General features: G+C 42.9%; 3 protein-coding genes across 3 annotated transcripts; 2 read left to right on the top strand and 1 right to left on the bottom strand.

Moving 5' to 3' along the window:
- Positions 1–10957: 10957 nt before the first annotated feature.
- Positions 10958–12284, bottom strand: LOC120447581 (histidine-rich glycoprotein). Its single transcript, XM_039629049.1, has 2 exons — positions 12247–12284; positions 10958–12176 (listed from the first exon to the last, which is right to left on the bottom strand). Exon 2 carries the CDS (start codon positions 11619–11621, stop codon positions 10995–10997), a length of 627 nt encoding a protein of 208 aa, XP_039484983.1. The 5' UTR covers positions 11622–12176; positions 12247–12284; the 3' UTR covers positions 10958–10994.
- A 679-nt stretch (positions 12285–12963) lies between these two features.
- LOC120447582 (adult-specific cuticular protein ACP-20) lies at positions 12964–13735 on the top strand. The gene has a single exon (XM_039629050.1). It carries the CDS (start codon positions 13018–13020, stop codon positions 13606–13608), a length of 591 nt encoding a protein of 196 aa, XP_039484984.1. The 5' UTR covers positions 12964–13017; the 3' UTR covers positions 13609–13735.
- Positions 13736–14399: 664 nt separating this feature from the next.
- LOC120448542 lies at positions 14400–20537 on the top strand. Its single transcript, XM_039630589.2, has 3 exons — positions 14400–14778; positions 16383–16523; positions 19327–20537. The coding sequence occupies exons 1-3, from the start codon at positions 14767–14769 to the stop codon at positions 20446–20448; spliced, it is 1275 nt and encodes a 424-aa protein (XP_039486523.1). The 5' UTR covers positions 14400–14766; the 3' UTR covers positions 20449–20537.
- Positions 20538–23469: the final 2932 nt, after the last annotated feature.

Genomic DNA, 23469 nt, shown 5'->3' with positions numbered 1-23469 from the left:
ATTATTATGTAATATTGTACGAAGATGTTGTTCTGATCATCAAAAAGAAATGCGCCGCAAAAGCAGCAATATTGACATTACTCTTTAAAAATAATTCCATTAACCCAAATTGTGCAATCTCAATGGAAATATATTGTTGGTTCTCGGTAGTAAAAAATACAAGATGTATATTTTCCTGAAATTTTTTAATCTCATTCGCTTGTTTGTTTTTTAATGTTTTCTGTGAAATTATTATAATTCTTTATAAACTGAAATCCCTGCTTAAGTTGTATTTATTATTGTGAATATTTTTTCAAATCTGGATTTTTCAGAAACATACTTACTTTAAATAAACACATTCGTAAATAATCGCTTTCGTTTATTCCATTTAACTGATAGCCCATGCTGATTATTTATTTATTTTCGAGCTCTTTCTAATATTCGTAGGCTAACTAATTCTTCCTGTTGGTGGCACGTGTGTGCTGCCTGTGGAATTTATATTCAGATTGTTGAATAGCTCTCCTAAGCCTATTTGCTAATGACTTTCACTGAAATTTATGGTCGCTGCGCCACTGCAGAGCCAAGCCAAAAAGAAGAGGCAACCGAAAACGAAAAATATTTTCAAATAATATATTTCTGGCTGGTCAGAGTTGGAGGTGGGTGGTGCCATGTGGGTGGTGGCATATAGGTAGTAGGTGCTGGGTGTGTGGAGTTCGTAGGAGCACGTGCTAAGTTGGCCATAAAACGTGCATTAGACAAACAGCAAGAATGGGAAGCGCTTTTGGCGCAAAGGCGTCTTGAGGCGTTCAATTCGGAATCCATCCGAACCACACACACAATATTTATCAGAGCCGCAATTACGATTACAGACATCCCGGACAAACTATCCAGAACCGAGGGGTAATGAAAGCGAGGCTTGGTGGCCCGGGGGAAATCTGAGGAATTCCGCCAAATTGTCCGACAGAACGTTGCCGCGAATGCCTGGCTAAATTTATTGATTCGGACGCATTGAAAATAGTTCTCGGTGGGGCAATTTCGAAGATTTGTACGACAAATTTTTTCTCGACGCTCCTCAACTCCACACTTCACTGTTCTTTTTTTCGTTTTCGCTGAAATGGCTGAAAATTTCTAACTGACGGGCATAAAAATTCGAACACGCGTAGTTAAGCGCGCACACACGCCCCAATCGGGACCCCAAAAAGGGGGCGTGGCCGGCTCTATTCAATGAGACAAAGGGCGCCGGCCACGGGTCCAGTCTGCGTTTGGGGATTACGTCTGGACCGCGTTTTTTGGCAACAATTTCGAAGGGGACCTGGGGACGGTTCGAAAGGGGGTGGAGGGAGGAAAAGTCAGAAAAAGGGTGGAAAATCAGGGGGCGGAAGTGGGAAACGGGCACTCTGTGTTGTCGCCTAAACGATAAAGCAATGACAAAAGTCAGCGGCGATTAAAGTTCAATTGGTGTGACCTGCCAATTGGCATAAAGGAAAAGATTTCAAATGGCCGCCAAGTTGGCAAAATGTTGGCCTCTGGAAAAGTTTCCGGGGAAAATGCCGGGCGTTGGGTCGTGAAATGAAAAGTGGAGGCTATGAAAAGGGCGCGAATAAAGGATTGCTGTACAGATATCGCTGAGTTCTGTTGAGTAAACAAGACACATTCATGTTGAAAAAACGGGGGAATAAATTCAAAGCAATTACACTCTCCAAAGTGTCGCAAAATGATGTGCTTGAATCGCAAAGAAATGTATTTTTAAAAGTATTTTAAATTGTTAGCTTCATGTCTTTTCGTTATAAAGTAGGCATTTATTATGAGAAAATATTTCGGATAAGGAATATTTTCAATCTTAAATTAAATTAAATCCGGAAGTGCAGAGTTCGAGTTTTGACCATTCAATACAGTATGTGAAAGACACGCCTTTATTGCCCGGTCCGATTATCGCATATTAATGAGTTTATTTAACTTTTTCCACCCGATTGATGGCCTAGGGGCGGTTGGCACAGGGTGGGCGTGGCTGGCCTAAGGGGGGTAAATGCGCCCATCTCATGCACGGCGGCTGTTTGTGAAGCTTTTCACAGCAAATTACAACAAATTATACACATAATTACGCTTTAATGCCTGGCCTGCCCCCACACCTCCCCCGCCCCCCTCCTCCCCCTTGCCAGCTAACGAGACCCCGCCACTACCACTGCCACAGCCACGCCCTCGCCTCCTCGGCCACCGCCCACCGCCCCTGTTCTTGTCGCGCAACGCATCAATGCAAAGTAAAATTGTGTGTAAAAAATGTGATAATTAACTTAAGTCCTTTGAGAATTCGCGGGCTTCCAGGGGAAAGGTTGTGCCCTCACTCACACACGTGCAAATGGCGAGCACATGAATGTCTGTATTTTGGTTGTTTGTTTGTGCCCATAAAACCATTGTCAGTTAATTATGTAAACTGTCATACATGCTCGTGAGTGTATGTGTTCATATTATGTGGTCCAAAAGGAAAAATGTTGGCATAAAGACTTGATTTCACTTCATAAACGCACACACACGCAGCTCACAAACACCGACAGCTACACCGCATACATACAAGTATTTATGTACATATGCATATTTGCATTTAGATGTGTGTGTTGCGACCGGAAGTCTAATTGTGGGCCGTTGTAAATCTATCCTTGGGGTATATCGCATTTCTAATGGCAGCAACGAGAAAGCCCGATTGAGCAGAGTTTATAAATAGTAACGTTTTTATGAAAAAGAGACAACATTTTTAGCTATACATTATTTGTTGTCTAAGCAATATTTGTCGATATTTGCTCAACTCAAAACATTGTATTACCTAGCCGAATACATAAAACGAAAATCCACGTTCTTCATAACAATATTCAAATTGGGGACGTCAACTGAAAGTTATTTGAAATAGAGCCTAAGAAAAAATTAAGAAGAATTAAATACATATATGATCTAACATTCTTTTGTGTAATTTAATGGAGGTAAGCTATTGTAAAAGATTACCTAGAGGGTATAAAGAACTGGGATTAGTAGAGACAGCGTGTTGCATGCCCCCCTTGATGTTTTTACCGTCAGCGTGTACATTACAATGTTTGCTGATGGTATCCCTGATTTGTTTCGCACTTGCCTCTCAACACCAGTGAAATTAACACCAGCGAAGAGTGCACGACTGGTTTGTTATGCGAAATAACAACTTGGACTTCGGTGCTGGGAAATTCCTGCGGCTTCATTAATTTAAATTATGTTTACCCACAGGAGCACACAAACACCCACACATGCCCAGGTGTTTCAAGGAATTACTCCCAGCTTCCGTGGTTCGCTTTCATTTCATTTTTGACATTCAAGGCTCCGCAGCCCTTCGACTGTTCTTCATTTGCCTTGTTAATGAGCGCCTCACAATGCATACAATTAAAGACAGCAACAATAGAGGACTTTTTGGGGGGGCAAATGCTGTCGCTGGCAATTAGATGTCCTCGTTAGGCAGAGGTTGACTTCCTGTTATCCTGTCGGGCTGCCATGCGTGACGGCAGTTGAGCTGCGCCTCACATCTGATAATCCTTTGTAAATAATACATTAAATACTCCTGCGGCAAGGTTTTTTGCTCGGATGCTGGACTATTCCGGTACGTTGAGACCCCCGAAATCTCAAACCCATTTAATTCAATTTGCTTTATGCAAAGTGCCTGGCGTTTTATTAACCCACTAAACGTAATCTAGTGCCCGGAGCGCACGCTTCAATTGCCCCGCTGATGTAGTGCCGCTTAAGGCCGAACCTCTCCTGCTGCTCCATGGGCCTTGCCAATTTCTTGGTCCTTGTATCCCTGGACTCTCCAGCCCTGCGAGCCCTTCCCCACCAATTATCGACGCTCCGCCCCCGCAGCGCCGCAGCTTTTGTTGATTTCGCCGACCGACCTTGCGCCTAGTCAAGCGTTAAGTGGGCCATTTTGCGAGCTGCTTTGTGGAATTTCCTTTTTAATGCCGGCGCTGCAGCTACCTGGCCAAATAATATTTTCCTTGACGGGGGGATTCATGGATGAAAAAAAAAGGGAAGAAGTGGGTCAGATCTTTGAGGCTGACTAAGCCGAAACACTTAATGGTACTTCTAAATACAAATTAAGGGGATAAAAATCAAGTTGGCGGGGTTTTGCCGTCTGGGCATTATGAGCATTGAAATGCACAGAGGATTTGTGGCGAAATCAAAATAGAAGTACAGTGATGCAGGGTAATTTTTGTAATTTCTTATTGCATCATTACTTTGCAATTATAAAGTACCTCACCTTTGTATATGGCTCTAACGGCTCGCAATAGTGCTTTGGCTTCCACTTTTTCTCGCCCAATGAAGGTTATCCCATTTGAAAGAAATATAATGTCTTAGAAAGTACGAAATGATTAATCGGAAAAGCCCTAATCTCCCCCATAAGTGCGAGCAATTCCCATTAGCAAAAGTTTTCTTTCGTCTTCGAACAACATCTGTTCGGCCTATAATTAAACCATTTTTAATGGCCATCGAGGATGACCTTCAAGCCAAATCTGCGTCAGACACAGTGTATAAATATATGTAATTTCGGGTTAATTGCGGAAAATAATCATATTTTTTCGACTGCAGAGCCAAGTGGCAGGGGAGTTGCGGACTGGCAGCTGACCAGCAGGTCCACTTTGACCTGGTTTTGTTATCATAAAATGCCACAGACGCCACCGCCACAACCACCACCACCGTCACATGTGTGTGTATGGTATATACGAGGGTCGTTTGATAAGTCCGTGACTTTTTGTATTTGCCGCGCACCTGCTCTAAATACAACACTGCTCCTGTCAGCAGTTATCGATTAACAGCTGACTGTAAAATTTTGAAAAAGCTGCGTTTTTTGGTTTGCGTTTTATAGGCATTGAAAGCAGACGATCTCGTGAATTTTAACGAAAATGGAAAAAAGTGAATTTCGTGTGCTAATTAAGCATTATTTTTTGCGTAAAAAATCCATCACCGAAACCAAGGAAAGACTTGATAAATATTATGGGGACTCTGCACCATCAATTTCAATGGTTAAGAAATGGTTTACTGAGTTCCGTTGTGGTCGTACCAGTACAAGTGATGCCGAACGTTCAGGTCGCCCAAAAGAGGTCGTCATGCCAGAAATCGTCGACAAAATCCATGGAATGATATTGGATGATCGGAGAATGAAAGTGCGTGAGGTAGCTGAGGCTGTAGGCATCTCAACTGAACGGGTACATCACATTTTACATGAATATTTGGACATGAAAAAGCTTTCCGCGCGATGGGTGCCGCGATTGCTCACACACGACCATAAGCGCAACCGTGTGACCATTTCAAAGGAGTGTTTGGCGATGTTCAACCGCAATCCGAACGAATTTTTGCGCCGTTTCGTTACCGTAGACGAAACATGGATCCACCACACCACACCAGAGACCAAAGAACAATCAAGACAGTGGGTTTCTCCGGGTGAACGTGCACCAAAGAAGGCCAAGGTGGGTCTGTCGGCCAACAAGGTCATGGCCACAGTTTTTTGGGATGCACAAGGTATCATTCACATCGATTACCTTGAAAAGGGTAAAACGATCACCGGCGAATATTATTCAGAGCTTTTGGACAGATTCGATATTGATTTGAAGCAGAAACGACCGCATTTGGCGAAAAAAAAAGTGCTGTTCCATCAGGACAATGCACGGGTGCACACGTGTGTAGTCAGCATGGCAAAATTTCATAAATTGGGCTACGAACTGCTACCCCATCCAGCATATTCTCCAGATTTAGCTGTGTGTATGGTATATAGTATATCTATGTGGAAAGTTTCGGCACATTAAATGAAATTTAATTCCCGCCGTCATAAGCAGCCAGGACAAGTCAGAACAGCAGCTGGACAGGCCAAAGTACCACGCATCCGGAGCAGAGGAGTGGTCGCCAGAGTCCAGGGTAACCGCCGAAAACTGTAGCCAATGTTTCTGGTGCTGCTTTGGCAAAGCCTTCTTCTGTCATGTTTGCCCGGCCACCGGAAGAAATATCTAGTCGAACTATTTGAGCTCTCTGATACTTCCTAGAAATGAGTTTACTCAACAGTAAACTGAATTGTGTACTTATGAGTGAGTAGCACTTAAGAGATATAGTTTTATATTATTTCCAATAAACATTTACATAATAAAGTCGTGGGTATATTTATCATTGGGTCCCACAATTGTTGACAAATCCACCTAGATCTTTCAAAAATCACTTCAATCTTATCGCCCCAATTACGAAGGGGATAGCTTTTTTGCCAGTGCACCCGCATCCTTCTACGCCACATCCATGGCCACATCCTTCCATCTGCCGCTCCTCCCCGCCGCCGCCCTGCTTTGTACGCTTTGTACGTGTCCTGGGCCTCTGTTTAAATGTTATTTAACGCTGGCCCAGAAGTGTCATGACTGCCTGCCATTGTTGAGCATGTGTGTATGTGTATGGTGTGTATGTGTGGGTGTGGCAAACTCATAAAATGCCGCACAGTTGTTGCAAAATTTGTGGCCATTCTTCGCTGCAAAACGCAACCCCACACCACCCCACTTTCCACTGTGCCACGTTTAAAGTGGATCACAAATCCCCAAAAAAATGCTCGGAATTTCACGCTCATCTGGCTAAATGGTTTTATAGGTTTTGATATTTGCTCATTTGTTGATCCGTTTCGTTCGTTGAATTTCGTATTAATATTGCTGCTGTTGCTGCTGTTGTTTTTGCAATTTATGAGGCGGTCAGTTTTGGCCTTTCAAACCCAAATTCCACGCTTCGTTATACTTTGCCTTTTTCCTTTCATTTGTTGGTCCAAACCCAATCATGTAAAGCCTTTTTTGTGTCTGCGTTGGCAAAACGCTGCTGCTGGATTCGATATGTTAATCATATTTTGTGTTTTATATTTTGCGCTTCAACTATTTGATTGCCGACCTCGGCTTTATTAAGATATTTGTCTGCTGCCCAAAGGGGCGTGAAATACTGGGCAGTCTGCTGCTTCTGTGGGAGGTCCTGGGTCCTTGGTACTGGGTTAGTGGTAAGTGGATGGCTTTTTGTGTAGGGAAAGCAATTCACGAAAGTCTCGCTAAGGAGGTCACCAATTAGCGATGATATGTGTGTTTTCTAGAAGAGGGAGAGAGTAAATAGGTGTATGTAAAATGTGTAACTTGCCGTTTTAGGGACGGAAATAATTATAAGTCAATTATAAACTTTACCACATGGCGATAAGCACTTTACTATCGTTTCGCCAAGTCCATAAGCGATAAACAACCTTTGCCAGGCAGTCATTCGTATGAAGATCGAGCGCAAAAATTAATGGGGTCACTTTTATGTCCTAATCCTCCGTTTTGATGTCACTTCCCGTTCGCTCATAGGACGTCTTCAGTTGATGTGACATTTAGGCCAGTTTATGGGCTGACCTCGTTGCCGTTTTGCGAGCCTTTCGTCCATTCGTCCTTTCGTCCCACGGGGCGTATGCGCCATAACTCAGAACGCTGCTTGTTGCTCTCGGCCAGCCGGCGGGTCCGTTCGTGGCCATAATCGTGCTCATCATCATCAACTTTCTTCATCTCCATCATCATATTCACAACTTAACGTCCACTTTTCCGTCAAACAGGCCGTAAAGTGGCATTTCCGTTGTCGTTTCGCCTCCCCGCTCGTTCATTCGTTTGCCAGTTGCGCCTTTTTGTATGCAGCATAAAATTAAATTATTTGTTGCATAAGCCTAGCTCCCCGCCCCTTTCCACGACCCCTTTCCCCGCTTCCCGCTCCCACCGACGCTGTGGAAAAGGCAACGAGGCATGCTGCAAAGTGCTAAGCCATGAGAAAGTGTGCACTTGAAGCAGCGCTAGCCACCATGATGCACTTTTCCACCGGGCCACGCCTGACCACGCCTACTTCTCGGCAAGGCGGCAGTGATGCCGAAAATTCGAGAGCAGAAATTGTACATAAATATAAGTATTAGGATGTGCTACAAACTCAGACTCAGAAGATATTTATATTATTTATTCACACAAGTGTAAACCTCAAATTCATATTAAAATTATCATACGATACTATATTTTATTCACTAATAGTCTTGTAATTGTAAGTTATACATATCTGTACACAAACAAGAAAGTTAAATATAAAATAAAGCTTTATTTAAACTTCTAGCTTAAGAGGATTCTTGAAAAAAATTGCCAATATAAATAAAGTATGAGTGTAAGCATGAGATCATATAGTAGTTCTTCACGACTAAGAATTTACAAAATACCAAAATCACAACAACAAAACAATATTTCCTTCTGATTGGAAATGTTGAACTCTTTTAGAACTCATCGAAAATTCTGCTATAGCTAGCAATAAAATATGAAACCTATGGCAGCACTATGGGATCGCCGGGTCACATTATTATACTTTGAGCGGCGCCGAAATCAGGCAAAACTTTCCCGCACACCCTGAACTCCTAAGCCCCTCCTGTCATAACAACAGGGCAGGATGGTCGGCGGAAAACTGAAAACTGAAAACTGAAAGCTGGAGGCGACACAAAGGGGGAAACGGTATTTCCAGGCGCTGCTCTTTTCCACTCCTCGCCGACACCCCAAATACTCCCTTCGGGATTCATTTTCGTTTCATTCATTTATTCGTCGCTAGCTGCTTTTCATTCATTTTGAACTTTCGACGATTTAATTCGGCTTTCGAGCTGCTTTTCCTTCTTTTCCGTCTCTGTTTCAGTTTTTTCCATTCTGAGTCTGGCGAACGCCTTTGGCCAAGCGACAACAAAAAGTTGGAAAAGGGGAAACAGCACTATATTACGAAAAGAATGCAATTGGGATGCACCGCGAGAAACTGGAGCTAGCTGGAAGATCTGACACGTCCTTCGCAGACAACAAACCAAATCAATGAACTGTTAACATATTTTTACATTTTCGTTGTTGCTGACAAGTAAATAAGGAATACAAAATTAGTTGGTTTTGAGTTAAACTACATTTTTCTGATGTTTCAAAGAAAGTCTGGTGACAATTTGATTTTAAAACTATAACAGGTTAAACTATAAATGTAACCTTTCTTATGAAACAGTTCTTAGCGGAATGCAGTGATAATTATGCAGGATAAATAGATAAAACTGTAAACTGTTTTCTGCTGAAAGTTGTACCCCTTTTTGAGTGGATGAGTCCAAATGCTTGACATTAAAAAAATGATAAGATCAGAAGATGAGCAGCTTCATAGTCGATACACCTCGATGGAAACAATAAATTTCTGTCCCTGAACCCTTGGCATAAATTTCCCGTCTGCGTTTCGGTCTTTGTGTGAGCTTTCCTTTCTGTTTATCGGTTTTTTTTTTCGTGTTGACCCCACCTGGTTGCCGACCGCGATTGCAATCTCCAGTGCTCATTTGCATTTTTAATGAAACCATATAAAGGCGAAAAATTGGAGTGGAGGGCCCCAACTGGACGGTGTGTGAAGCATCTGCAAATTATGAGCCAAAGGTCCGAAGAAGGATTTGCCCTTTCCCGCCGCCCTATTCTCCGCACACATGCCCCACCACTGGCTCGGCAAATAAATCCGCAATCCGCATATCCCTGGCATATCGGGATCCAAACTGTCAACAGTTTGTCGCCTATCACGGCGTCGAAATTTTCTCTCTGTAACCAATAAATGTTTCAACATCATTTACATTTCGGTGGCAGTATTATCCTCGGAGCATTGGAAGTGGAATTTTCCCGGGGCGGCGACTTCAATCATCTCGGACCTCGGGATGCCTGACCTCAGGCATTCAGCTCGGTTTTCCACCGACTCCGGCGATTGCGTTCTGAGCAAGCGGCCCTCTCAGATTTATGGGACCGCAAAACTTTGCTCCACGGCATAAATTAATGTTTAATTGATGAATTTATATGACGAGGGCAAGATGCTCGGGCTTACATTGGACAGCATTCCATCATTCTGTGGACCAGATGACAAAGTTTATTCGCGGTTGCTTTAAAGACACTTATTTTCAACTTGCCAAAGACACAAGCAGCTGGTATTGACAAACATTTTATATAACTGAATAGTTTTTCGATGATAAATGTAACAGTAGAGCCTAGCACAAATAGTTCGCTTTAAATTAATTAAAAGGCGCGAATGAATACTGAATGAACTGCTTTTCATGTTATAAACTGCTTGGCCGGATGATAAGCAGTGTGCTTCGCAGTTCTGTACACTTCCGCTAGGTGTCTCATTTTTTGACACGCAGACACTCTGTTAGACGAAAAGTAATGTAAAGTAGATTTATAATGTATGTTACACTGCGCTACAAAGTCTCATAGTTTATTTTATACTTATAAGGGAATCTTCTCTTTATTTAAATTTAGATTAATTTACAGAAAGGTTTAATTTAAGCTGACTAAACTAGAGAAGTTTTACTGATCTGGGGTATTTACCTATGGTCTTTCTTTTTTTTCTCAATTTAATCGAAAAGTAAGCGCAATGATTTAGTTTTTCAGGAGTTGTTTCTCAGCAGACTTATAATAGCAGAAATGTCCCGTAAACCTAAGCGGGGTCAGAAAAAAATGTTAATGGCATTCGTTCTTATGAAAGCCATAAAGATAATGCTGGATCTGGAGAGTGGTCGGCTGAAGGCCGATCATATGCCAGGCAAAGTTATAGAGAGAGAATCCACACCGGAAACAAATTCAGAGTTCCAAGAGAAGAGATTTTAGAAGGAGAAAATTTCTTTTCACCTGTAAGATCTTTCGAACAACCATATGTGAGCAGGGATACAAAAGACTGCGGGACACTAAGGCTTCCACTTCCGCCGTAACGAATGTATAGCAGTTACTTCAATTAAGATTTCTTTTCGTGGTCGGTGGGATTCTCTCATCTCAGAATATTTCTCTCATTCACACCCAGAACTATTGTAAAAAGTTTACGTAGTAAACTGATTTGATATGTAGCTTTTTTCTGCACTTTGATTTATTTACCTACAATTTAAGTTAACAATTTTGAAGTTATTATTTACAATAATGAAGCCGGTCCGATTCGCTTGCAGTCAGTCAGTTTGTTCAGCTCCTTTACCACCACTTGCCGCTCTTGTCCTCCCACTTGCTGCTGGTGTCCTGTTTGACATCCACGTAGCTTGTGGCGTGACCATGTCCATGTCCGTACTCCTGGCCATGTCCATGTCCATGTGCGTGGCTGTGCTGCAAGGGACTGGCGTGCCCCACATGCTTCACGGTTGCTTGGAATCCGTTGTGGGCGTCGGCAGTGTACTCAACGATCCTGGTGCGTCCATCAGCCTCCTTCATGGTGTAGCCTCCCTTGACCTTGTCGCCATCCCGGGTCTCCCACTGCTGCTTGATGTCTCCGGTCTTGGTGTCCTTCACTCCGTAGTTAAATTCGTATTTGGGGTGGTGATGGGGCTCCTCGTGGTGGCTCCACTGGTTGTGACTGTCGTGCGAAGCGACTGGTGCCCACTGCTGGTGGTGGTGATCCTGAACTGTGCCCCAAGAGTGGGCCTTTGGAGCCTCCACCCATTGGTGGTGACCCTGGAGGTGATCGTGCCACTGCTTGGGTGCCTCGTGATGCGTGTGGATGCTATAGCCCACTCCGTGTCCGTGATTATATCCGCCATGAGGGATGTAGCTAGCAGCAGCCACGCCCAGGAGTGCGCAGCAAAGGATGGTCAATTGGTGGGCCATTTTCGTTGGTTTCTGATTGACTTGCTTGGCCTAAATCGCGATTGGAACTGTTGTGATCACCAGTCAATGCCCAATGCTTTTATACTTCTGGTCATTCTATGGATCGATTAATTACATTTTACACTCGGGGCTAAATAGGCTAGAAAAAAGTAAGAGCCCCAAAAATGGGTATAAAAAATGCTTCGAATTTTTGTGCCAATTTTCATTTTTCCTCATTCGTATTCATAATCTTGAGCGGTCGATTGGCAAATTAAAACTTGCCAGCAACAACAACACCATTAAACGGGGCGTGAACATCGCTCAAATGCTTGAAAAACGCAACGCTTTTCGTTTTTGTTGCTTAGAAATCAATCAACAAGTGTGGCCCGCTTTCAAATTGCTTAGCCATAGCGCCTCGCCTCGCCTCGCTGCGTTTCTTCGGTTGGACCCTCTTTTTCGCCTACTTCACTCCAAATGACCTTGAGACGGGCGGTATGGTAAGGGGCCTAGAGGGGGAGGGCAGGGTTGGGCGGACAGATCGGTCCAATCGGTCGGTGTTTCTGCCCAGGGGGTCTGCTGTGGGGCACCCAGAGCTTCCGATTTGGTGTTAACTTATCGATAATAATATTCAATACCTATAACTTACAAGGCTAAAAGACTTTTCGGTTGGAAATTTAAAATGCGTGTAAATGTGAGCAGATATGCCTAGCTTGTGTTATTTTCAACACGTTTATTGCTAAAATTGTTTAGCTATTTGTAGGAATAACAGACATATATAAAACTTAATTTCAAGTTCTAAAAGTAGTAATACATTTGTTATTTTGTACCACATACCACTTATATGAAATATGCAACTAATGCCTTTGCTAATTAATAAAGTAGCACTTAACTTAACAACTTTGCAACTAACAGGTTTATAAAAAAATAGGGTCTATGTGGATAGCAAGGGAATTTTCATTTCCTATTTGTTTCAACCGAAAGCTGCAGCCTTCACTAGTTCACATTCTCAATCATAATTCATTTTGGTAAATTAAGCAATAAGTTCTTGCCTTAGTTTTTCCCTTCTCTTTGACTAAACGCCAAACCCATCGAAAGAACTAACAAAAACATTTCGGATCTAATATAATTAATTATTTCTATCAGAATGGTAACGGATTGAGCTTTAAATAAAATGTGCGGATTTTCAATAGAGCTCAATGGCCGAAACAATAATAATAAGTACGAATTAGTGAGGTAATTATCAAATCAGCTAGCTCGATTGGTGAATGGTGTGGCCAAGAGAATGACCACCCGATGGTTTGTTGCCCCAGAGTCTTCGATGGCTATATAAAGTCTAGGTGAGCACCCCAAGAACCAGCAGACATCATCAAAGTTCCGATTGGAAAACAGCGATTACGTGATCGATACTGACACCGATATGAATTCCTTTTGCGGAGGTCTGTTGTTTGCCCTTTTGGTGGGATCCAGCTGGGCAGCTCCCCATGGAGGACACGCCACCAGCTACAGCTCGGTGACCAAGCACGAAGGACCCGTCCACAAGAGCCTGGGCTACGGTTACGATCACGATGTGGTCAGTGCCTACGGTGGCGTCTACGGACACGGCTATCCGAGTCTCGGCCACTCGGGCTACGGATACGGATACGACAAGCACGAGCCCTACCACTATCCCAAGTACCACTTCGACTACGGCGTCAAGGATGCCCACACCGGAGACCAGAAGAGCCAGTGGGAGACGCGGGATGGCGACAAGGTGAAGGGCAGCTACTCCCTCAAGGAATCCGATGGCACCACCCGAGTGGTGGAGTACACCGCCGATGACCACAATGGCTTCAATGCCGTGGTGAAGAAGCTGGGCCACGCCCACCACCCCCAGGTCTACCACAAGGGCTACGGACACGGCGATGTCTACGGCGCCGACTACGGCTACGGTCACGATGTGGCGCACTACGGCGGATACGGACACGGAGGACACGCCAGCAGCTACGTGAGCGTGAAGCAGCTGCACTAGGAACCAAGGTGCTGACTTACCCGACGAAATCGATCTGAAACCAACAGTAGTTAACAATGCAACCAACTTACCTGACTAAAGCAAGCTTATTTTTACACGTGTAGTATTGACCATATGTATAATTTTATTGGAATAAACAAGCGTAGCTGTTTATAATCAAGAAGGGAAGCTTTTATCCCCCAATTTTATATTACATTTTTCTTATAGACGTAATATCATGGGTCAATAAATCTCGTATGGAATTTACAAAATATAATAGGTTCATAAATCCCCTATGAGAATACTAGAATACGGAAAAAGGATAGAAATGTTGTCAATAGTGGACCTACCTGGCCATTTAATAAACCAGACTCTGTGAAGTCTTCCCATGCGAAATTTGTAGCTACGCCGCTGTTTGGTCGCCAGCACTTGATTTTGATACGGATTACCAGGATTAACTGGCGAAGTGGAGACACGACAAACTCGCAGAGCAAATCGCCATTAATTTATGTAAAGTCGAAACGTAATGCTGGCAGGTATAAATTTTATAATGCCATTAGACAGCTGCAGCGAAGCGTCGACGACGACTTTTACTTGCCGCTCGGCGGCGCCTGAAACCAAAAGTTGGGGCGCCCAAATCGGGGAGCATGGGACATATACTTATATATGTATATATATATTTATATATAAATTCGCACAACATACATATATGGATAGTTAGGTTGGCGGTATCGGTGCTCAAACGGGTTTCGGAACGAGGAGCTCCCGGACGGCGAATAATTGTCAATTAGACCGAGCTTAGGAAGCGACAAAGCAGCTGCCATCTGCAATGTGCTGCTCATCGCAGTTGGTTGCGTCTGTCGTCTGGGGACTTGGAAGTTGGATGTTAGACGTTGGATATTGGGCATTGGACGTTGGAAGTGGAACCGGTGAAGCCGGAAAATCTTGTCGCCGGGAAAACGAAGCGAATCGAAACCGAAGTGTTGTGCCTTGTGCCGGTCCTCGTCTTCATCTATAAATACTTTGGCAATGCCGCGCCAACGCTTTAATTACGTTTTTGTCCTTGACATTGAGACCACGGCAGCGGATCGCAGAGGAGCGATTTGTCAGCGTTTTAAAACGCCAGTGTAATTGTGACGCGATTTCCGCAGAATAACTCGAGTTGAGTGTTTAAGCGACATGCGGTTCTATGTAAGTGCTAAGTAAAATGACAGTGGGTGAAGGCTAGGAATTGGCTATCGGCTGATCCAAGTTTTTTTGCAATTGGAAATCGAGAGCGAAAGCTAAGAAATGCAAACTTTCACTTTGAGTGAAAGTCTAAAAAATATCTGCGAATGCAAATACAATTCCTGCGCATTGAACAATTAAAACAATATATACCCATTTCGATATAAGCTTTATTCAAATAAATATTTTATCTTGTCAGCATTGGAAAAGTTAAAAGACTGCAATACATTTTAGTGAAATAACTAAATAATAGTTTGTGTACTTGCAAGATGAGTCACAGTTTCTGTTTTAACAATATTTAGCTTACCTTCCGTCTATAGAAACATCTTTTAAAATTGAAAAATGACTAACCTTTTACTATCACAAGTGTTACTTTCCATATAATATTATATTTTGATGTACGGTTCACAAGTCGTCTTTAGTTTTTCATATAATTTTTTTTAGTTTAAAAGCACACTTATTTATATAATTTCTGAGATTGTAATTAATTTTAAGAATTAAATACCTCATGAAATTGATCATACTTCGTTAGCTCCAGTAACCCTGATTTGTTCTCTCGTTTAATTCCACTTTGTTAATATAAGCGAGGCAAAGTTATTTTGATTTGTGTTAAAGTATAACACGCGATTGAGGATTTCAGTTAAAAGGCAATCCAGAGAAAAGATGCTTTGAATTGTTGAAGATTTTTTGTAAATGTACAGACTCATTTGAACAGCTTTTGAACACTGCAGTGCACTGGTGCGTGATGCCTGCTGATTTGTTAGTACACACTTCATTTAACTATGACAGCTATGCCGAAACGGACTTCGCCTCAATTCCACTGGCATGCCGATCGTGCCATTCTTGACAAATCTTGCCGGCAGCGATTTGAATGGCCATCGTCTGTGTGCTAATTAAAGCAACCCAAAGCGAAACCTCCCCAAAGCAGCGACACATGCCAATCTCGCAATTCGCAGATCGCAGATCGCAGCTCGCAACTCGCAGCAAAAATCGAAAATGTCCAAAAAATATTTGCAATTTGGAGAGAAACAAATGCGGGGCAATTGCAATTGGGAAAATTGAATTGTACCCGCCATCCTGTCAGACCCGTTTTTTCGTTTCCAACGAATCGAATCAAATCGAATTGAAATCGAGATCGGGGCTCAGTTGGGCTACTGGTCTTAAGCAAAACCATCAATCTCCAAAACTTTTCGCTGGACAGGCATTTGCTGTCATATGCCCGGTACAAATGTGCCCGGTGTCCGTATGTCTGTCCGTCCGTTCGTCTGTCTGGCTAATTTTGGAGCTGGAACTGCGGGATGCAAGGTGTATTTGCCATTACCATTTGACAACTGTCACAACGCTGTATGACATGGTCTGGGATCGGGATCCCGGCCAATCCCCGAACACGTTCCTTGGATCGTTAGTCAATTAATTTTTGGCTCTCCTTTTCCTCTGGGCTCGCGTAATGATTTTGTAGGCAATTTATTAACTGTTCGGTGTGTTTGCTTAACTCGTTTTATCGCTCCGTTTATTAAGCGCTCGATTGATAAAAACGCATTCATATTCCGCTAAATGCCTTTTTGCAGATAACGACCCATTTGCCGCCCATCCTGCTTGCTTTGATCTGCCTGGGGACACGCCCCCCGCCCATCGGGGCGGTTAGGGGCGGTGCACCTGTTGTGGTCGCCGATGACGATGACGAAACCATGGAGTACGCCCCGCAATATGTAAGTAAGCGGGCCCACAAAAAATGGAAAAGTAACTCCATTCGAGTGCATGCTTTAAGCCTAAGTAGTAAACGCTCTTTTACGAATAGATTGGGAAAATAATGCAAAAGGGGAACAACTATGTATTTTATAGTAACTACAATTATAAATAACATGTAACCATAACTCATATGATAACTCAACAATTTATTATTTCCGATTCTACCTACTTATACAAAATTAGCAATTTCCATATTTTTTAACAGAATCTACAGAATCATTAATTTTGTAACCCAGAAGTATTTTTTCATGAACCATGCTTTGAAATGAATTAAAATTTTACAAGATAAGCCCCCATTGTTAATAATTTAAAAATTTCGTATCGCACACCAACAGTTTAATTAATGGCCTTAGACAAAAATTATTACCAGAAAAATAGCTTTTTGGGGTAATAACATTGGACAGCTGTCCGCAAAATCGATCGTTAGAGCACTTTTAAATCAAATAAATCATCTGACGGCTCACAATTAATTACGAATTTGATCGATCTATCAGAAAGTAGAGCGGAACCAGGCCCGGATTACTACATCAAAGCAGTTTAAGTCGGAGTCCCCTCGCGCACGCATAAATATTTTGCTAATCTTGCGATCGTGAAAACGCATTTTCCGCCATTGAAAGTGAATGTTGTCGTGCGACTGCAGAATGTTCAGTACTGTATCTTTCGATGGCTACAGCCGCCTCCACCGACGCCCACATAAATCAACTTGCTAGCCCGACCTGACTTCCAGTCCATTGTCTTTTTTCCTCAGGGGAATCCAGGGGGTTAAGTGGTAGAAGCTGGCAGGTAGCCAAAATGGCAAGATCGCGAAAAGGCGAAACTGCGAAACTGCGAAAATGCGAAAATGCGTTTTGCGTGCACACACGATCGGGGGCGCCATATATGGCTATATAACGCAGCTTGTGGCTGCTGCACCTACGGGCCAAGTTAAGCGAAAGGTGGCCCGAAGGCGAGATTGAATTCTTTTCTTTTGTATCGGTTTTCGGGCCGGCGACAAGGTGCGTTTTCGAAAAATGTTAAAATGTTTTCCATGCTGTCTGTCCGTCTGTCTGTCGGTCGCTTCGACGGGTAAACGCCTTTGGAACTGTCGCCTCTGTCACAAATTTTTGATTTGAATCGGCGCTGTGTGCTCCCACGATCTGTCGGGCGATTTGTTGTCAAAATGTTGACAACGCGGCGTATGCGTAATTTGCATTTAATTGTGGAGCGCAGCGAAGCGATTGCGCATACGCCCAGCTAGCCAGTTAGTCAAATCATAAATTGGTCACCCATAAATTTATGAGTTAAAGTTCACACGCACCCACAAAGTTGCCTGCGAAATTGGCCACCAACCGCGGCCGCTGCTCCCAATGATCTCTTTGGGTGGCCACCACTGCGCCAGCGCGCCGCCTTATGCAACTCTTATTAAAGCCACCATATATCCAGGCTCTCAGATATATATATTTATAACGCGCAGTGTGGCGTCGATTAGTGGAACTTATATTCACGAATCACCACGCGCTTCCAGCATTAATTGTAAATTTAGGCGCTTTTCCGCCTCGCAGTTATAGATATCGCAAAAATCGCAAACTTTTAATTGCTTAAACTGTAATTCAAGCAGCGCATATTAACTCTCATATAATATATATAAATAATTTTGAAAGTTATATAACGAAATGTGCATTAAGAAAGCTAGTAACTAGAACCTCATTTGCCATTTCAATGCCTTCTTAAGGTTTTTTCCCTATAGCAAAGCTCCACTGTGGCTTGCGTAGAGGGACATGCGTGCGACGGCTGCCGCTCAAGTTACACTCGCTTGTAATCATTTGTTTCTCCCGGACAGCGACAGCGGAGCGGGGAGTTAAAATTGATAGGTAGCAGCAGCAGCAGCACCCGAAAGGTAACCAATAGTTAGCAGTTAGCCATTTTTTAAGCCACTACTGCAAGTCGGCCAAGAAATGGAAAAGATTAGGCAGCCAGCGTCTGTGTGCGTGGCCATTTATGGACGTCTGCGCTTAATTGAAGCCAGCGCCAAGCATGCGAAAAACTTTTGCAATTTGCCGTGGAAATACTGAAGGTGCCAGAAAAGAAGGGGAAAACACGAGCAGCAGCATAGTCATAAAACAAACGTGTCCAAGTGACAACGAATGCTCTACATTTTATATTAATTGAATTTATGTAAATTTTTGTTACGCTAGTGGCTAGCTTTATGGGGTTAATGCGTGGCAGTAAGGCTATAAATACCTATCTAGAATGTCATTTCGGTTTAAACTAGTCATTTGCATTTAACACTATTATTATCAAAAATGATAAAGCCAATTAAATTAAACGCGTTTGAGCTCCACAAAACCCTTGTGGGAAAAAGCTGTAATATGCATTAAAAATATCCCTAATTTTATATAACAATTTGGATTTACCTTTCTAGGGTTAAGCTGCCCTCCTAATTAAAAGTTTAAGTGTCGGCTGCAGATCAAAAGAATACCCAATCCCCCAAGAATCGAAAATAAAAAACCCAACCCAGGGGCCTCCTCCAATTGCCTTCAAACTGTGCACAGCACGCGTTTTTGCCTTGACACAAAAAAGTTGCATTTGTTTCATTTTTTCGGCATTTTTTTGCTGGTCGACGTGAAAACATATAAAGTTCTACAGACGTTGACATAGCCATTGGGGTTTCGAATAGTTCGTGTACGAATTTTGGGTGCGGTTGAAGCCCATTACAGACGTACGCGTTTTCGTGGCGTTTTAAAAGCCAGCGCCTTTTTATTCATATCAAATTATTCGTTTCAGGAGCATCCGGGCTACGCATTCAGCTACGGGGTCAAGGATCTGCACACCGGGGATGTGAAATCCCAGTGGGAGTCCCGCGATGGCGATGGGGTCAAGGGTCACTACAGCATACTGGAACCAGACGGCTCCATACGAACGGTGCACTACACAGCAGATGCCAAGAAGGGATTCAATGCGATTGTGAAGACAGTGGGGGCCAATTCGCATCCCATCACTGAGAGCCCGGAGGGCAGCAACCACGTTAACGATGACACCTCGCAGTCAAAGATCAACCACTACAGTAAGGATCAGGAACACATTGTGCTCAGCTCAGACATCAAGCCTCTGAAGAGACCCATCGAGGACTTGACTCACTCCCATCCGAAGATCCCCAGCTTGATTGAGATCAAGCCGCACGCCAGGATCAAGCAGGTGCCCATGGACATGGATCCGGGCATCAGGGACCGTCTGCAGCAGGCCAGGGATACTTACTACAAGCAAATAGCCGCTGCCCATAAGTTAGAGGACTACTCGCAGAAACTTCACCCCACTTACGCGGTGCAGGAGGGCGATTGGAAGGCGGTGATTGTGAATGAGCCCAAGGAGTACCGACCCCATTACACCACAGGATCCCCGGCGCACTCCCATTTCTACGAGCACTACAAGCCCAAGGAGATACCCCACAACTACATACACAAGCCTTCCCTTCCCCAGCAATCGCTGCACACTAGTTTCTCACCCTCAAAGCCCAGGGTCAGCATCCCCGAGAGCATTTCCAACCACGTTCACCAGAAGAAGGTGGTCCACACCACTCCGGGCTTGAAGCACTACAAGTACAAGGGGGTGTCCAAGTCCTACTCCCGACCCGATTACTCCAGCTACTTCCACCGCAAGCCCAAGAAGCTGCGGCCCCAGCATCCCAAGCAGAAGCCACGAGTCCATAGACCCGAAAAGTCCGGGCCGGTTCTGTTCCCAAAGAGCCTAGAGGAGGAGTTTGAGGACTTCGAGGAGGACGAACAGGGGGCGGCGTCGGCCACTCTGGTCCAGAACATGGTGCGCAAGGACAAGAAGCACATGGTTCCCATGTATGCGGGCGGTCACAGCTTCGATTCCGGCAGCTATCGCACCTTAGAAGGAGTCTAGGAGTCTAGGGTTAAGAGTGCCTCTCATCTTTATTTATTTTGTTCGTTCTATAATTAATTTATTTGCTTAGTCATGTAATGTTTAGAAATTGTTTGTCAAATAAAAAATGTTTAAAAACTTACACATTTTATGGAAAGTAAATATTGCCGAGGTATAAAAGAATTTTATTGTCTTATGTGGAAAAAATTAGAATTGTTAGTTATCCTATTTGGGAAATGATTATAATAAGGGAAAGTTATGATGCCCAACCATTCAAAATATCGGTGTTCCGATATTTTTCACACAACAACGAATCAGGATAGCAATCAAAGATAGAATATTTTATATTAACTATTATGAAATATTTTTTTGAAATATTATAAACATTTTGTATCTCACTTTTGCGGAATATAGAGCCTGATAAATAAATCAAATGGTCAAAAGCTGCGAGCTTAGGTAACGTTCAGAACTAACAATTTTTCTTCCCATAAATTTGTAAATAATAAATTTACCGCGGACTGTTTTCAAAAAATGGCAACACTCCTTGACATGGTAAGTAATGATCAGCACCATCAGTTGCGGAATCAAATGTGCACTTGCTGGCGATTTTCCACCATAAATCATAGAACTCGGGCTGAGATACACAATGAGCCAGAAAATTCGTGGGTTGACAGGAAATCGCTAACAAGCAGCCAGAGATCGCCGACTTCTGATCCCTCTGTCAGTGCCCAACCTCCAATTGAGTTTTGTGATTATGCCACGCAATGTTGCCATTGCAGCGCAGAAAGCGACAACCATAAATTAACACCAGTTCGCATTAATTATTTCAAGCCGAAAACGCAACTTCGAAAACGCCTCAAAAATGACTGCAAGTTAAGTAAAGGCTACAAATACCCTACTTAAGAAATGATTTTTCGAGGGTAAAAATCTCATGGAATCTTCGCTTTATTTTAATACATATTTGGAGGTTGATTGTTTTATATAATTATTATTCTTTGTTATGTTCAGGACTTAACTGAAGCATAATTCAAATATGTTAATAAATATCAGAATAATACAATAGAATACAATAAGATAAGTATACGAATTTGTTCAATCTTTTAAAGTATTAATTAAGCAATTTAACCAGTCTAAAATTAAGCAGTCCCAGCATGTCAGCAGGCAATTAAAAACCTATTTAATATATTAAGACTTGTTAAAGTAAGCCATTTACGGATCTTCTAAGCATAAAACTCGGTTAGCCGGGCCAATAAAATTGCGAACACCCCTCGCAAGGGTATGCCTGGAAAGCGCGTGCGATTTGACAGCGAATTATGCGATTGCAATGCATAGGCACTTCTGAGAATTGTCTCTCACATTTGTTTGGGCCGCTAATTGCTTTTGGCCAACGTTCTCGGCCGCGGGGAGGGATCCTCTCCTTAAACAGCGTGCGTGTCAGCGGGCCAGCTTTTCCACCGACGACTCCGGCAAGCCCCAAGCCCCAAGCCCCAAGCCAAACCGGATCTAAGTCTCAAGAGTCTCGGGTACGAGATATATGAACGTAGATCTGACTCATAGCCCCTGACTACGTTCAATGTCGTTGGTCGGAGGCGGCGCCTAATCTAGAAAATTGTAAATTATTTAATTGGGAGCGCTGCGAAACGCCTCTGCAATCGCTTTCAGCTCAGTCTTTTGAAGTGAAACCTGAGAATCTGTTGCACTCGGGCGGTTTTCAGGCATTCTCACGCGATTAAAACCGCGCTAAGTGATTCTGCATCGATCTCCGTTTATGAGCATCGATTTTTATTGCCACCACAGCCACAGTACTTTGGATCCGAACTGGTTCGCCTAGAATCCCCATGTGGGAGCGATTTGTATATATCTATCAGTCACTACTTCTCAAATCGCCCTCTTCTCTTTGATCGATACGGTGGACACTTTGCTCCCTGATCGCAGGTCGACACTTCAATTTATGCACCAAAATCGCAAGAAAATCCAAGTCAATGCCATACGCAACGATCTGCGTTGACAAAAAGTACCAGTTTTCAGGCTGGCATTCGAAATCGAATCACTAAAATTGACATCAGAACTAAAATTGCACCCGTCATTAGAATACTCGATCTGCGGTCGAACTAGTTATGCATGAGATTAGCCAAATTGGATTAGCCGAGGGGTCAGCCATTCGCTGGTGGGAGGGCCACTGCATCAGAGCGTTCATTAGGAATGCTGAGTGCCTGATCTGTGTTAATTATGACAAATGTTTATGACGCCCGGTCGATCCGCGCTGTTTAAGGGGGTTGATGTTTAAGAGGAGCTGTATGGGAGCAGAACCACGAGCCACTCTTTTAAAAACATATAATTCTATAATATGCCAGGCGCTTTTGAATAAAACCGCCCCCTTTGGTATGCTTTATAAATGAAGTTGAGTACAGTTGTTATATACGGCTTACCACCTTGAATGTTTCTCAGAGAAATAATAAAGAATAGTCACTTGAGTGAAGTACTAATTAATACTAGCTTTATTTTACGGGATCAGTTTACACATAACTGAACTTTATAGTTAAGTTTCTCTTCCATTTGGTAAACGAATAATAAAAAAACATACATACATATACCATAAGGATATTGTTATAATTTACAAACCTAACCAGCTGTAAATAAAACCGTCAATGAGCCAAAACTGATAGCATCTGTATAAAGGGTTTTCATATCCGCTTTTTTCTCAGTGTTTCGCAATTAATATGAATCTTTATATTATTAATTAAATTTATGTAAAGGACTTTAAATTAAACGGTGTTGAAGTTAAGCGTGCAGCAACTGTCCCAATTATTATTTACTTTCATAGTTAAGATATTATTTGAAGACACTTGTAAAGTTAAAATGTAAGTTAAAAGTCTAACTCTTGCAGTGTCAAACAAATGCATTTTTTCTGTGATTTTTTGATACCAACACAAAGTTTCAATATCATAATTCAATTAAATAAACATTTAAAAAAGGTTGCTTGGTTTCACAGCTTTAAAAATGATTTTCCTAAATGCGAACCGCAATCAGGATTAGCTCCCA

Source organism: Drosophila santomea, chromosome 3L (genome assembly GCF_016746245.2).
Source record: "Drosophila santomea strain STO CAGO 1482 chromosome 3L, Prin_Dsan_1.1, whole genome shotgun sequence".
Lineage (NCBI taxonomy): Eukaryota > Metazoa > Arthropoda > Insecta > Diptera > Drosophilidae > Drosophila > Drosophila santomea.
The sequence above is the reverse complement of the archived record's forward strand: the minus strand, read 5'-3'. Positions and strand labels throughout refer to the sequence as shown.